Genomic DNA, 18016 nt, shown 5'->3' with positions numbered 1-18016 from the left:
TACTGAAGGCCTAAGAAAAGCCACGATTGAGAACAGAGAATTACAGTGAAGCTCGCACCACTTATGGTACCATGATACGGTGTACATACTAGTATATATACAGTACCTGTAGTATCTAAAGTAGGAAAGAAATATATGAAGGGGCTCACTTGCTGAACACAGGAGCCTCATAGTTTGAGGAGCCCCAGAGCATGAACAGCCCACTGCAACTACCCAGCGTTATTAGAGGGCCCTAGGAGGGCTAAACCAGAGGCCTATGCCTCCTGTGTTACGCCACTGTATGAAGGCATCACCGACAGCACCGTGATCACCGACAGTCAGAAAACTTATGGAGGGTTGCATTGAGAAAATACAAAAATGAGTGAACTTTGGAAACAGTGGAATTTTTCTATTAACTAGAATAGGTTCTATAGAGGCTTCATCAATGTTAAAATAACTTCTAGCGATTAGACAAAAAAGAGTGCAGTGAAGTGCATTAATTTTACTTTGATGACATGCTGCTGTTGAATTTGTTATCTGAAAGAATTTTATTTTTTCTGCATCAGTTGTAAAAGAAAATCAAACTGCTCCATGTTACTCAAAGAAGAGTACAATGAAGTGCAATAATCACTTTGTGGAATTTAGATATCACAGTTGTGTGGAAGAAGACAGAAAATGAATATAGAGGTCACATAAATGGTGAATGCAGCAAAGTTTAAATCACTTTGATGACATAATGATGTAATTTAGAAAGTATAGTTAACAGTGACCTCAACAGGTGATGAAAATTAACATCAAGACAAGATGTATGTATAAAGAGATTCTGGTGAAAGGGTCCTAACTTGAATATCCCAGGAGGGGTCACATAAAATGTATATGAAGGCAAAATAGAGTCTATGGATATTAATACATTGTAACTATGGACCAGTCAGCTCAGCTTTAATATAGAAAACACATCCAAATTAAATATTTGAAAATTTATATTTAAATATTTAACTTTTAAACAGTTTTAAAATGTTAAAATTATTTTAAATAAGTATAACAATTACAGAAGCTATTATAGAATTAAAAAAATAATATTTATATAAAGGTGTGCGTTTACGTACAAGAAAATGACCATTAGTAGCCAAACTGGTGGTAAAACATGTGGTAATTGATTTGTAGGTGAACACAAAAAGGAATTGCGACATTAGTAACACCAAAACAATTAGTAATTTTGTATTGTCGGTAGGAAATCAATCAATTCTATTAAATTTCCTTTAGTCTCTCGTAATAGCGGCTATATCAATATCATCGCACGTGCGGTATCCAGGTGTACGCTTATAAATAGAAACTTGTGGTAGGATTTAGTATGAGAATTTCAAAAAATGTATGCTTGACCATAAAAATAATGATGACATCATTAAAAATTAATCAAACAATGACATAGCAATAACATAATACATCATGTGTTATGTTATTGCTATGTCATTGTTTGATTAATTTTTTTGAAAGCAATTTTTGAAACATGAAAAACCACCTTCTGATCGGGCCATCTATTAGTGCTCCTGCAGCCAAAATCTTGATTATAAAACAAATGTTTCGTATGGAATATTTTTATTCATTTGAACCCTGGCTGTCCTATTTACTAGACATAGTAATGTCACCCTTATGGAGGATAAACAAGTAACATTTGTTTCTGCTGGAAGATAAATACTATATACATGGTATATTTTTGGAAGCAGAAATGGTGCTTGTACCATGTAAATATACTATATTTTTGTACTGTACACAAATGCTATCATTTCTTATAATAGAGAGTAGGGTGGTCCTAAAACCATATCATACAGACCTTCTAACAATATTTGTCTCATAAAATCTAATTATATAAAAGAGCCATATGAGAATACAATGCTTTACTGATCTTGGGACAGACTTTGACATAAGAAACACCATTTCAATACCAGATTAAATTCAAATTACACCTTTATAAAATCATTGCCACCTAAGCCCTTACAACCCATTCTGGTAATGGTACATAAACTATAGAGTGTATATAAAAAGTCCATGCTTCAACACTCAACAATCTGTAGGCTCTAAATCCGCCATTGTTACGTACAGCAAAAGTTCAACGAATAGCGTTTGTTTGGCAACAAAAGGGTTCACGATTGTGGTGTAAGGAATTCTTACCGTGACATTCCACTCCTAGTGTTTAAACCTATCAATTATTCATCTAAGTAATGCTTGCTTTTGTCAATGCTGTTGAAACGAAAGGGTAGTGTTTGATTTTGTGAAAGCAACGTAGATTTAGGCACTTGAAATGTCTGGGTTTAAGTGAATCAAAATAGGACTCAATATATGTATTCTGCAAAACAAGATGGTTATTTGTGATATGTTCATTACATATTTTATTGTTAAATGTAAAAAATCTTATCTTGGTGAAAAGGGAGGATACTACATTTTCCTCCCCTGAGTTTATAGCCTCTCTACTCGAACACAAATAAGAACACAAATAAGATAGTTTAACAAGAAAATTTTAATCATGTATTTTACCGCCATTTTTCATTTCTACAGTTTAATTAATATCGTAGCTAAAATTTTAAATGAGAAAATATATGGTTAATACTGAATTCTGGCATCTTACTATGTAAATATACCTGTATTTTAACTACTTTAAACAATTACTTTTAATTGTCAAAAATGTACTTATATGTATATAATATATTCATCAATGAGAATTTAAATAAACGTGAGAAGAACTCACACAAGACAAAAAAAAAGTTAAATTTAAAAAAACTACAGAAAATAACCTGTTGATATTATGTTATTATGTAATTAGGTTAGTAAATTGGTTTCATTATGTTGAAAAATAATTAACAGCATTACTTTTAACATAATCCTGTTAAACGAACAAATTAAAGCAATGATTGCACTCCACAGTGGTGGATCTATGGGTTGAATATCACCACCCCCCTTAATTCTAAAAAAAAGATGATGATAGGTCTGACAGGCACACAGTAAAAAACTTTATTTCTGGATTGTAGTATACTGCAAAATCACATTACAGTACTTCATATTTGACTAATATCAAAGTGATTTTAGGATTGATCATTCGGTGAACATTAAGAAAAAGTTGAGTTTTTAGAAGAAAACATTAATTTAATGGCTCTCAATTATAGCTTAAGGGATTAATTGATTGATTCACATATTCAAATACAATTAACCTTGATTATTAGATCAGCTTATAGAATAACCTTGATTTAATTTGTAATACTGTCTTTCTTTATATTTGTATAAACCCTATTCAAGACTCAAGATCTTGTGTAAAGTCGAGGTATCAAAAAGGTAATGCACTGATACAATGGTAAGGCATTTTTGTTCATACCGTAAGTATAAGAATGGTCTCTTTTTGAGTCATCTCGGCTGTTAATGCAACCATATGGAAATGGGCCTTTTTTTCACACGTCCACTTGACTATACCTAGGCTGATGTCTTTGCAGAATTGTTAAAAGGTTATAAGTTTGCAGTTCATAACAAAACTATTCAATTTTACCTTCCCTGCTGACTTGCGACTGGCCTTTCCTTTTTTGACTTTTAATATTTTTTATGCCTGCTTCTTTTGTTTTTTTAACTTTTAAGAAAAAGATTTTTACATTTTTAATGTTGTCTTGATTCTTATACATTTTTATGCGATATTTATTTATTTATTTTTTTTTGACATGCAATTTAACCACGACATGTAAAGTTGGTCATTACTTTTGTTCTAACAGAACAGAATTATCGGAAATAGTGGTACATAATGTTTTTATGAAACAGTGTATTGAATAATTGTATAATATAATTTTTATTTTTTACCTCTGTAAAAGACCTTAAAAGGCCCTCAAATCCAACAGGTAGTTTTAATACCGAGACAGAACAGTTTCATCTTCAATGCACAAACCAATGAAGTGTTTTTGAAATTGTACTCAACCAAAGAAAAATATACATTTTAACAAGGTGTAGTTGTATAGTTAAATCCTATTTATTACTTGTGAACCATGCTACAATGGGTAATGTCAACAAACCTCTAGCCAAATCCTCCGGTTATGACGGAAGACCTAAACAAGGTTTCTTTACATCAAACTGTGTGAAAAGCATTGTTTGGGGTGGAGAATTTGCACGGTTTTGCGGGATAACTTTACGCTACAATCTCCCTATTAAATTAAAGTGCGGTTCAGTAATTTATTTATATTGATTATGGTTGATTTGTAGAAACAAAAATACTTGACTTTAACTAGTTGTATTGCATTACTAATAATAGTTTTTTATCCTGTATACTTTTTCCAATATCAAAAAGTGCCGAAGATCATATTTCTCATTATAAAAACAAGTCATAAAATATGTTTTATTGAATTTTTATTTTATACAGTAAGAGCAAAACTACTTCAAACTAGCTTTATTTCTTTAAAAAAAATATCCTATTAACACAATTACATTATATATTTCCTTTATTTGGGCTTATAAAGTAAAACAACCTTATTTAAATGTACTTAAATGTATACAATTGTATGCTGTTGATAGATAAATTATCTACTATCTGAATTCATAATTAGCCACCCCTGACAAACAGTGATGTACATATTCCTCTACATGAAGCTTTTAGTTCCATCTCAAGCCTTTTGCTATTTCATGCATTTCTAGACTTGGGGTATCAAAATGACCTGAAGGAAGGTTTTAATCTACATCTGAAAACCAACCCCAGTATGGGGGAGAAAAGGTGTAACTGGGTATCAAAATGATTGTAGGCTACTGCTCTTACATAATAAATCAATCAATCAACTTTGAAACAAAATACCACTGTTAATCGGTCCGGGAGCAAGTTAAACATATTATAGTTTTATATATGGTGACTTGTGACACTGTATGAAATAAAAAAAGAAATTGTTGATGTAATTTTTGACAAATTATAAATTGCTACTTTAAATGCCTCAAGATAGATTTATATATTATGATTTAATCTGGATTTTATTAATGATTGAACCGTGAAACCTCATTAGAAGCTTGTTAATTATTTCCCCTTTTCTAACCGATTAGGCATTCAAATTTGTGAATGCTGCACGACTTTCTGGTAATTATCTTTAACTTTAGCCATGCAAATAATCAGTGGGTGTACTGTTATTATGATTGATTGATGAGAGAGTTCTTCCAAGCCTTCTTTGCTTGTTTGGTCATGAATTGTGATGTTTATGTAGTTTGCGTTAGAATTGATTATTTGAAAGTAACTACATTGTATATAAAAAAGAAAGATGTTGAGAGTTAGAGGAAGATGATAAAGACACGAAATGTGTTCAAATGAAAAAGCCCTAACTAATATGTTTCTATGCAGTTGGTAATAAGAAATTGTATAGGCCTACACAGATGCTGGAGTTAGGGTTAGATTAAGATGGTAAAAATAAGAAATTTCATATACAGTTTGGATTACAGTAGGATTAGGTGGAAATGGTAAAAACAAGAAATTGTATACAAATGTTGGAAATAGAGTTAGAGTAGAAAATAAGACATTAAATACAGATGTTAGAGTTAGGGCTAGGTGAAGATGCAACATTATACAGGAACATAATTTAATAATATTAGACTAAGACCTGTATAAATATACATTATAAATCTCTAGATGTACTCTTAAGGTCTAAATCATTTTTGTCTAGACGACCTTTTCCATTATGCCTATCTATGCTATATCTGCTTACCACTAAGAACATAACTTATATTTTGATTGCTACAGTAATATATTATTGCACCAATGTATAATTCACATTGATTGTAGGACTCTGTGGAAAACAAAGTACAAGATTAGTTCAAAGGTCAATATAAATATCATAATTAATATAGAGATCGGTAAATCCTATGCAATTAACGCTGGGTTGGCTAACGAATCAATACATAACACTTAATCATAAATATTGATGGGCATCTACGATTTATGAAGGCTTATTGTACAGACTTATATCGTAATATGAATTTCTTGCTCAGTAAAACATTAATCATAACCACAACCCTATATCTAACAATACAAAATTACAGAATCTAACAGATATAAATGATTTAATATATTGCAATGGTTCAATTATATATCGCACAACCAATGGTATACAGTAAATCCAAAGGCAATGTTAGCCTAAATAATAGCAATGTTGTAAAATAATCAAAATCATAATCAAACAATGAAGTAAAACCGCCAGTAAGAAACTACTCGTTAACAAATTATTTCTACGTTGGAAAAATATTCTATCAATAATTTTTCTTTAAAAATGTATCCACCGAACGTTCGGAGAAATGGGAACATTTTGGAAACATGTGACGAATATGTGACCTGTACCACGAAACTTCTGTAAGTTCTTGTAATTATTAAGGCGTACATTAACATAAAGAGCTGGATATCGCAGAACACGTTATGGAAAGAATTGGTGAATTACTCGAAACTTTACTTATACAGACTACTTAAGATGGGTGATGATCTGGAAGGCAAAACAAGTCATGAAAAGAATTGATGAACTCCTCGAAACTTCACTTAGATACTGACTAGTTGCGGGTGATCTGGGATGCAAAACAAGTCATGAAAAGAATTGATGAACTCCTCGAGACTTTACTTATATACTCACTACTTAAGACGAGTGATCTGGGAGGCAAAACAGGGAGTTGTAAAATATTTATTTTACAACTCCCTGGGCAAAACAAGTCATGAACAGAATTGATGAAATTCTCGAGACTTTAGATACTGACTACTTAAGACGGGTGATATGGGAGGAAAAACAAGTTATGAAAAAAATTGATGAACTCCTCCAGACTTTACTTAGATACTGACTACTTAAGACGAGTGATCTGGGATGCAAAACAAGTCATGAAAAAATTGATTAACTCCTCCTCGAAACTTTACTTAGATACTGACTAGTTAAGACTGGTGATCTGCGAGGCAAAACAAGTCATGAACAGAATTGATGAACTCCTCGAGACTTTACTTAGATACTGACTAATTAAGACTGGTGATCTGGGAGGAAAAACAAGTCATGAAAAAAATTGATGAACTCCTCGAAACCTTACTTAGATACTGACTAGTTAAAACGAGTGATCTGGGAGGCAAAACAAGTCATGAAAAGAATTGATGAACTCCTCGAGACTTTACTTAGATACTGACTATATAAGACAGGTGATATGGGAGGAAAAACAAGTTATGAACAGAATTGGTGAACTTCTCGAGACTTTACTTAGATACTGACTAGTTAAAACGAGTGATTTGGGAGGCAAAACAAGTCATGAAAAGAATTGATGAACTCCTTGAAACCTTACTTAGATACTGACTGGTTAAGAATGAGAATCGAGTGTTCACCGTTGATTTGGAAGGCAAACACACTTTTTGGATCAGAAGAATTAATGTTGATGTTGCATCAAAGTGACAGAATCATCTTTCGTGTAAGGTAATTTATGGCAGTTTTGAAATTAATAAATTCGAGTGCGGATTTTGTACTCCTTTGAGATAACTTTTCGGGATGTATCAATCGATGTAAAGTAGATTTAATCTAGGCAGGTGATATAACCTGAGGCATTTAAGGGAAATCGTAATACAAGTTAATTTAGTTTGGTTAGAGATTATAAATCATACAATATCAAATGTACATCCACCTGAAGAGCGTTAGGCTAAGACTAGGGCTCACATTGGCCAATGTAGACCTACATTCCCTATCGTATGTAAGTGGTATCTAAAAAACTAAGACCTAGACGCTATCATAAGTGTAATTTCTTTTTAGTCACGTGCAACGCGACTCTACACCACACTATGTCGGTCGGATGGTCGGTCGGTTGGTCGGTCAGTAAACACGAACTTAAATTTGAGCACGCGACTGCAGCCATGTATATGGCCTTGTTCTTTCACAAATTAAACTATTCTAGAAAAAAATGTATTCCTAATTAAGGTGGGTTTTTCGTTGTTTTGATTTATGATTTGGATTTTTTTTGTTTTTGGTATGTTCAATATTTTGTACATTCTCTTTTTGATGTAGGCCTAAAACATGACGATGAGAGTTTAAACAATAATTACCAAACAAAAAAAAATATCTAAGTGATCAAACATGCTGTATATATGTTTTGACCGAGTATGTATTGCAATTGTAAGAAAAAATAATGTTGATTCAAATTTACCAAACGGAGGTACAACATATACCGCCTAATTTATTTGTATGAAATTCCTCGGAAAGTGATGAACATTAATTGTAATAAATTACGGTTAATCAGGCATAGGCATATACTATTTAAATAATTAATTTCTAAGGCCTCTCAGTGTATACTCAGAATACTCGTAAAGAATTTAAAGAATAAAAAATACGGCACATACGCAAATATTTTCTTAATTGTTGAAGATGATCTCTAATGCGTAATTATATATATCGGCGAATTGCTAACCTCATAGGTTAATTAAGAAATTCTACTATCGCAAAAATAATCTTTAGTGAACCTGAAATGCTTTTAGTTGCCAAGCAATCCATAAGTTTCAATATCCCAATTTAATTACTGTGGTAATATTGTATTGGTTTCAACAAGCTTATAGCATGAACCGACCATAAACGAAACCATGTGACCTAGTTTAATTGCACTATTGCAATATCATTATTAATTATTACCTTTTTTAAAACAAAAATCTACGTTATTTTACATTTGACTGCTGAAAAGATTTTGAGGTGAATATACTGTAGTGAACGATTTGAGACAAAGGAAGGCTTTCAATCCATTCATTATAAATCTAGATATTACATTTGTTTTGTAGTTATTGTCATGATTGTTGACTTTATAAATACAGTGTAACAACATTTTTAGTCTATGGGCCCGTTGAGGCTTAATTTCAGGGGTACAGTTATCGCTAATTTTGGTGGGTAAGAACCAACTTACACGTGTAAATAAAGTAAACCTAGGCGGAACCTTACAATGCAACAATACCATGTTTATTGTATATGTGGAACCCACAAACGACAAAAATCCTTTGTCGTATATATAAACTTTACATAAAGAATTATATTTGACTACAACTAAGGTATGCATAATAATCATTCTTAAACTAATAAAATAAATACTTTTATGATAACACTTTTGGCAAATAGATTGATAAGATCTTAATTATACACTATCAATTATTTTCTTTTTTCCATTATTCTTCACTTAAACACCGTTTTTATTCGCTTTTGTTAAAATCAATTTATTACACGTGCATTTATGAATTATATCTCTCCAATCTTAATGAATTTTTAAATTTAATAGCTTTTAGCATAGGAATTTGCATTCACCAAGAATAATAAATATCACCAAGTTAAAAATTAGATAATAAGAAGAGAAATACTAGAACTACTATGTTCATACAAAAAAAAGAATTGGTATGTTAAGCCTTAGAGCTAAAAGGGTTAATTCTAGAAATAACTACAAATATTGCGACCGAGCATTTCTGTTTTCAGTACAGTAAAATGTTCTGCCATTTCAAGTGTAGGTCTATAATAGATGTGTTTCTTAATACATTAGTGTATCGTAATTAAGATAGAGCATAAGATTTCTATAAAAAAAATAACTTTGGGAAATGGGCCCCCAAATGCGCCTGAAAGTAGATACGAGCTGAAATTGTTTTATTTACACCAAGAATGTTTATATAGTTCCAGGATTTTTAGTCGCGTGGAAGCGACTCTATAGTTCACTATGTCGGTCGGTTGGTCGGTCTGTCTGTCTGTCGGTCTGTCTGTCTGTCTGTCTGTCTGTCTGTCTGTCTGTCTGTCGGTCCGGTATCACTATGCGTTTTATCGCTTTCTGACCTTATCTTGATATCAGTTTAATCTAGCTAAGTCAATTTTTCACAGAATATTCCTTATGGCCAGGAATCGATGTGGTTATGTTTTCACGGTGCGCAATAAAACATTACGCGGTCTACGCACGATTTAACGAAATCACGTTTGTAATCATATCTTCACAACCATGAATCACAATTAAATAAAATTTGGTACTCATAAATTTCAGGGCATAAATCATCATATGGCAATACAATTACGTGCGTAGTGCATGTAACGCATGCGTACGCGCGCTTAAAATTTTCAAAATTTATTTTCGATGAAATAAGAGTACGTTTCAGGCAATTTTAAGCGTTTACAAAATTGCCATGAGTGCCCATATTTTTGCGTGCGCACTGCGCGTTAAATGTTATTGCGAACTCTTTTTGCCCGATTTCTGTTTTCTTCTTGACTTACTTTTCAACTCGAAATTACGTTATACGAGCACGTCAAAAGTGACAGGCTACGCACGTGTAAATTGAAAAAATATAAATGTTTTTAAACATTTCAACATTTTTAAACATGTTCAGTAATTTCGGTCAGTATAGTTCACTATGTCGGTCGGTCGGTCTGTCTGTCGGTCTGTCGGTCTGTCTGTCGGTCCGGTATCACTATGCATTGTAGCACGCGACTTAATGGCTGTTGGCCTTGTTTAAATACAGTTAGGTCTACTGAAAAATCCACAAATTTAGAAATAAAGAATTATATAATTAACAAGAAACCACTTCTCAAAGAGTTTATTAGAATTCGAGATTAAATCAGGGCGGGTTGAGTCCAGAGTTTCGAAATAGGAGGGTTCCAAGGCCTAATGGAATTAAGTGTGCTGAACTTCTCCAATGTCGTATCTTTTTCATTATAATTTTCGAAATGTATTTGTGGGTTGAGGAGAGTAGACTGCGCCCCTTGACTCCGATCATGTTTGATACGGTAGTGGTCCTTTTTTTCACTATTACCCAATTAAAGGATTCGTAAAGGCAAAAGAAAGTCCTCAATTTGGAGGAATATTTATATTTAAAAAAAACCTCCGAACAACCCGCTGTTACTGCACTAACAATATTCTTTTACTTACTTTTAAACTGGACGTCATTAACATAAAATGAGTAACTAAGAAGCGAAGTAGATTCCTGCAGCTGATCGTGCAAATCTTGTGAAGCTTCCACGTGGAATCGTTCTTCCATGTCTGGTGTACAACAAGACTCCTGTGACATTGTACAAACCGACAGACTGGACTCTGTTAAGAAAAATATTTGAGGTGTAATACCATTTGGCAGTAGTGTTCAATTTTCTTTCAGATAAAACGTAATTGAGAATAATTGATTGACATCCTTAAGAAAAAAAGGTAAGATAATACAAATATTTCCATATTTTACTCGGTAAATTTTATAATACAATGCTTGTGTCGATAGGTTAGATTCGAGTGTAAAGGAAGCACTGCTTCATCCCAATGATAAGTTATAGTCTAGAGTTAATCCCCAGCAAGTGTATGGAAATATGTCCACCCTAAAAAAGACTGTACAATATTCCCCCAATGCACGAAATCAATAACATCAAATCAAATACAGTTCAAATACAGTTTTCTATTCTTAATTAGGGCTATACTGGTCAATGTATATACAAGTGTGTACAAGTCGTCAGTCGGGTAAATATTTCCTATTTCATTTGCTGACGCAGTTAACTACGATAATTAATTATTCCTATATATTAACAATCAATTACATTTTATGAATACCTTTTACAGGGTTACTGCTCGATGGAAGTGAAGATGATGAATAATCACCAAACATATCCATAAACCTCTCATTCACAGCGGAGCATTCGCTTACGGGTCTGACACTGCTGCCACATAATACAACACACAAATTCAAACACAAAACTAAAATAATTCCAATAAACTCCATAATATCTTGTGATTTTGGCCTATACCGTAATCCGTCATTTATAGAATAACATAGTCCATGTTGGAAATGCGTGTATCTAAGCTACTACAATACAGAAGTTCTTTACGAAGTACCGAACTGGTAATCATTAGTCAGTCGTTAAGTATTAGCTATAGATCACCGATTTCAATTGGACAATATTGATATGCTAAAGTTTTACCAGTATGAATATTCATGTGCCGTTTGGTGGGGCTATTGCAAGATTATTTTCGACAAAACTTGCTCTTATTATGTCACCGCATGTTTATTTGTTGTAAGTGATCACATTTCTACCCGTCATTCTTCAATAAAGCATAACCAATAATTACGAGTTCATATATACATTTTGATTTAAATTAAATACCGCAATAGTCTATGATTACAATATGTACCCACTGTTTATATACTACATTAGGCCAATTTTCAACTAGGCGAATTTGTTCGCGCGAATCGAAAGCGTCAGCTTTTACGCATGCGTATTCATTTTTCCATCCATTTCTTTCAGTTTTTCGCTTCAGTAAAATCACACTATCTTTGGTAAAATTGGTACCTCGATTTCGAAGCGAAAACTTGCGCAACCAATCATATAGAAAATGATCTATGACGATGATATATATAGCATGCTCTCTATGGTGAACGTTGTGTCTGAATCTGGGACAACCAATACAACATCTCCTTCAGCATTGAAAGTTGACAGAACTCCAAAATATGTTAGGATGCTTTAACACATACACTGCGAATAAGCTCAATCAACCAAGCCTGGTCATCCTTGTTCTTCGTCAATAGAATTAGCAACTTGGATATTGCTGTTTTTATCATCTTATAGAACCATAGTAACCAGTTTTGTCGAAAAATAAAAGGGTCGAAATTTTGCCATTTTTGGAAAAAAAAATCCAGGGATTGGTATTGTGCGATATTATGGCTATATATGCGCATATATTGCTTTAATTGTATCATCAAAAATCCCTGAACCTCGAAAATGCCAAATTATCGACTTTTTAAAATTCGATTATTATGCGATAATATGACTATATATGCGCAAATATTGCTTTGTATCATCTTATAGAACCATAGTAACCATTTTTTTTTAAATAAAAGGGTCGAAAATTTGCTATTTTTCGAAAATTTCCGTGTACAGGGATTTTTCCCGAAAATGGCCAATTTTCAACCTTTTTATATTTCGATAAAACTGGTTACTATAGCACAAATGACATGTGCAGAACGCATTTTTCGACTCTGCGCATGTTTATTATGCTATAGTAACCATTTTATGTCAAAAAATAAAGGGGTCAAAAATTGATAATTTTTCGAAAATTTCCCTGAACTTATAGTACAGGGATGTTTTCCAAAAATGGCAAATTTTCAACCTTTTTATTTTTCGATAAAACTGGTTAATATAGCACAATTGATATGCGCAGAACCCATTTTTCGACTCTGCGCATGTTTATTATGCTATAGTAACCGTTTATTATGCTATAGTAACCATTTATGTCAAAAAAATAAAAGGGTTGAAAATTGGCTATTTTTCGAAAATTTCCCTGTACAGGGATTTTTTCCAAAAATGGCAAATTTTCGACCTTTTTATTTTTCGATAAAACTGGTTAATATAGCACAATTAATTTGATATGCACAGAACCCATTTTTCGACTCTGCGCATGTTTATTATGCTATAGTAACCATTTATGTCAACAAATAAAAGGGTCGAAAATTGGCTATTTTTCGAAAATTTCCCTGTACAGGGATTTTTTTGAAAAATGGCCAATTTTCGCCCTTTTTATTTTTCGATAAAACTGATTACTGTAACACAATAGACATGCGCAGAACGCATTTTTCGACTCTGCGCATGTTTATTATGCTATAGTAACCATTTATGTCAAAAAATAAAAGGGTCAAAAATTGGCTATTTTCCGAAAATTTTCCTGTACTATAGTACATGGATTTTTTCAAAAAAATGGCCAATTTTCGATCTTTTTATTTTTCTATAAAACTGGTTACTATAGCACAATTTGCATGCGCAGAACCCATTTTTTGACTCTGCGCATGTTTATTATGCTATAGTAACCATTTATGCCAAAAAAAATAGGGTCGAAAATTGGCTATTTTTCGAAAATTTTCCTGTACTATAGTACAGGGATTTTTTTCCGAAAATGGCCAATTTTCGACCTTTTTATTTTTCTATAAAACTGGTTACTATAGCACAATTGGCATGCGCAGAACCCATTTTTTGACTCTGCGCATGTTTATTATGCTATAGTAACCATTTATGTCAAAAAATAAAAGGGTAAAAAATTGGCTAGTTTTCGAAAATTTTCCTTTACTATAGTACAGGGATTTTTTTTCCGAAAATGGCAAATTTTCGACCTTTTCATTTTTCTATATAACTGGTTACTATAGCACAATTGACATGCGCAGAACGCATTTTTCGACTCTGCGCATGCTTATTATGATGTAGTAACCATTTATGTCAAAAAATAAAAGGGTCAAAACTTGGCTATTTTTCGAAAATTTCCCTGAACTATAGTACAGGGATTTTTTCCAAAAAGGCCAATTTTCGCCCTTTTTATTTTTCGATAAAACTGATTACTATAGCACAATTTGCATGCGCAGAACCCATTTTTTGACTCTGCGCATGTTTATTATGCTATAGTAACCATTTATGCCAAAAAAAAAAATAGGGTCGAAAATTGGCTATTTTTCGAAAATTTTCCTGTACAGGGATTTTTTCCAAAAATGGCAAATTTTCGACCTTTTTATTTTTCGATAAAACTGGTTAATATAGCACAATTAATTTGATATGCACAGAACCCATTTTTCGACTCTGCGCATGTTTATTATGCTATAGTAACCATTTATGTCAAAAAATAAAAAGGTCGAAAATTGGCTATTTTTCGAAAATTTTCCTGTACAGGGATTTTTTTGAAAAATGGCCAATTTTCGCCCTTTTTATTTTTCGATAAAACTGATTACTGTAACACAATAGACATGCGCAGAACGCATTTTTCGACTCTGCGCATGTTTATTATGCTATAGTAACCATTTATGTCAAAAAATAAAAAGGTCGAAAATTGGCTATTTTTCGAAAATTTTCCTGTACAGGGATTTTTTCCAAAAATGGCAAATTTTCGCCCTTTTTATTTTTCTATAAAACTGGTTACTATAGCACAATTTACATGCGCAGAACCCATTTTTCGACTCTGCGCATGTTTATTATGCTATAGTAACCATTTATGTCAAAAAATAAAAGGGTCTATAGTAACCAGTTTTATAGAAAAATAAAAAGGGCGAAAATTGGCCATTTTGGAAAAAATCCCTATACTATAGTACAGGCATATTTTCCAAAAATGGCCAATTTTCGCCCTTTTTATTTTTCTATAAAACTGGTTACTATAACACAATTTACATGCGCAGAACCCATTTTTCGACTCTGCGCATGTTTATTATGCTATAGTAACCATTTATGTCAAAAAATAAAAGGGTCGAAAATTGGCTATTTTTCGAAAATATGCCTGTACAGGGATTTTTTTGTAAAATGGCCAATTTTCGCCCTTTTTATTTTTCTATAAAACTGGTTACTATAGCACAATTGACATAAGCAGAACACATTTTTCGACTCTGCACATGTTTATTATGCTATAGTAACCATTTATGTCAAAAAATAAAAGGGTCTATAGTAACCAGTTTTATAGAAAAATAAAAAGGGCGAAAATTGGCCATTTTGGAAAAAATACCTATACTATAGTACAGGCATATTTTCCAAAAATTGCCAATTTTCGCCCTTTTTATTTTTCTATAAAACTGGTTACTATAGCACAATTTACATGCGCAGAACCCATTTTTCGACTCTGCGCATGTTTATTATTCTATAGTAACCATTTATGTTAAAAAATAAAAGGGTCGAAAATTGGCTATTTTTCGAAAATATGCCTGTACTATAGTATAGGGATTTTTTTCCAAAAATGGCAAATTTTCGCCCTATTTATTTTTCTATAAAACTGGTTACTATAGCACAATTGACATACGCAGAACACATTTTCCGACTCTGCACATGTTTATTATGCTATTGTAACCATTTATGTCAAAAAATAAAAGGGTCTATAGTAACCAGTTTTATAGAAAAATAAAAAGGGCGAAAATTGGCCATTTTTGGAAAAAATCCCTATACTATAGTACAGGCATATTTTCCAAAAATGGCCAATTTTCGCCCTTTTTATTTTTCTATAAAACTGGTTACTATAGCACAATTTACATGCGCAGAACCCATTTTTCGACTCTGCGCATGTTTATTATGCTATAGTAACCATTTATGTCAAAAAATAAAAGGGTCTATAGTAACCAGTTTTATAGAAAAATAAAAAGGGCGAAAATTGGCCATTTTGGAAAAAATCCCTATACTATAGTACAGGCATATTTTCCAAAAATACTATAGACCAGTTTTATAGAAAAATAAAAAGGGCGAAAATTGGCCATTTTGGAAAAAATCCCTATACTATAGTATATATTTTCAAAAAATGGCCAATTTTCGCCCTTTTTATTTTTCTATAAAACTGGTTACTATAGCACAATTTACATGCGAAGAACCCATTTTTTAACTCTGCGCATGTTTATTATGCTATTGTAACCATTTATGTCACAAAATAAAAGGGTCTATAGTAACCAGTTTTATAGAAAAATAAAAAGGGTGAAAATTGGCCATTTTGGAAAAAATCCCTATACTATAGTACAGGCATATTTTCCAAAAATGGCCAATTTTCGCCCTTTTTATTTTTCTATAAAACTGGTAACTATAGCACAATTGGCATACGGAGAACAAATTTTTTGACTCTGCGCATGTTTATTATGCTATAGTAACCATTTATGTCAACAAATAAAAGGGTCGAAAATTGGCTATTTTTCGAAAATATGCCTGTACTATAGTATAGAGATTTTTTTCAAAAATGACCAATTTTCGCCCTTTATATTTTTCTATAAAACTGGTTACTATAGCACAATTGACATGCGCAGAACACATTTTTCGACTCTGCACATGTTTATTATGCTATAGTAACCATTTATGTCAAAAAATAAAAGGGTAAAAAATTGGCTATTTTTCGAAAATTTTCCTGTACTATAGTACAGGGATTTTTTCCAAAAATGGCCAATTTTCGCCCTTTTTGTTTTTCTATAAAACTGGTTACTATAGCACAATTTACATGCGAAGAACCCATTTTTTGACTCTACGCATGTTTATTATGCTATTGTAACCATTTATGTCAAAAAATAAAAGGGTCTAAAATTGGCTATTTTTCGAAAATATGCCTGTACTATAGTACAGGGAAATTTTCCAAAAATGTCCAATTTTTGACCTTTTTATTTTTCGATAAAACTGGTTACTGTAGCACAATTGACATACGCAGAACGCATTTTTCGACTCTGCGCATGTTTATTGAACTATAGTAACAATTTATGTCAAATAATAAAAGGGTAAAAAATTGGCTATTTTTCGAAAATTTTCTTGTACAGTGAATTTTTCCAAAAATGGCCAATTTTCGACCTTTTTATTTTTCTATAAAACTGGTTACTGTAGCACAATTGACATGCGCAGAACGCATTTTTCAACTTCAACGCATGTTTATTATACTATAGTAACCATTTATGTCAAAAAATAAAAGGGTCAAAAGTTGCCATTTTTTCGAAAGTTTCCCTGAACTATAGTAGAGGGATTTTTTCCAAAAATTTCCAATTTTCGTCCTTTTTATTTTTCTATAAAACTGGTAACTATAGCACAATTGGCATACGGAGAACCAATTTTTTGACTCTGCGCATGTTTATTATGCTATAGTAACCATTTATGTCAACAAATAAAAGGGTCGAAAATTGGCTATTTTTCGAAAATATGCCTGTACTATAGTACAGGGATTTTTTCCAAAAATGGCAAATTTTCGCCCTTTATATTTTTCTATAAAACTGGTTACTATAGCACAATTGACATGCGCAGAACACATTTTTTGACTCTACGCATGTTTATTAAGCTATTGTAACCATTTATGTCAAAAAATAAAAGGGTCGAAAATTGGCTATTTTTCGAAAATATCCCTGTACTATAGTAGGCCTACAGGGATTTTTTCCAAAAATGGCCAATTTTCGACCTTTTTATTTTTCTATAAAACTGGTTACTATAGCACAATTGACATGCGCAGAACCCATTTTTTGACTCTGCGCATGTTTATTATGCTATAGTAACCATTTATGTCAAAAAATAAAAGGGTCGAAAATTGGCTATTTTTCGAAAATTTCCCTGTACTATAGTACAGGGATTTTTTCGAAAAATGG

General features: G+C 32.2%; 1 protein-coding gene and 1 long non-coding RNA gene across 2 annotated transcripts in view; one reads left to right on the top strand and one right to left on the bottom strand.

Moving 5' to 3' along the window:
• Window positions 1-11814, bottom strand: part of LOC140048720 (glypican-5-like) — a 36379-nt gene extending 24565 nt beyond the window's left edge. Inside the window, exons 1-2 of the mRNA XM_072093493.1 lie at window positions 11521-11814; window positions 10861-11022 (exon numbers count right to left, since the gene is read on the bottom strand). Coding sequence (XP_071949594.1) covers window positions 10861-11022; window positions 11521-11689 — 331 coding nt within the window. The 5' untranslated portion in view covers window positions 11690-11814. The remainder of the gene's footprint in view (window positions 1-10860; window positions 11023-11520) is intronic.
• On the top strand, window positions 11009-12556 carry LOC140048721 (uncharacterized). The gene is made up of 3 exons (XR_011845129.1): window positions 11009-11130; window positions 11383-11430; window positions 12213-12556. It is a non-coding gene; the product is annotated as an uncharacterized lncRNA (long non-coding RNA).
• The last annotated feature ends 5460 nt before the right edge of the window (window positions 12557-18016 follow it).

The sequence above is a fragment of the Antedon mediterranea genome, chromosome 5 (assembly GCF_964355755.1).
Source record: "Antedon mediterranea chromosome 5, ecAntMedi1.1, whole genome shotgun sequence".
Lineage (NCBI taxonomy): Eukaryota > Metazoa > Echinodermata > Crinoidea > Comatulida > Antedonidae > Antedon > Antedon mediterranea.
This window is presented reverse-complemented; position numbering and strand designations above follow the sequence as displayed.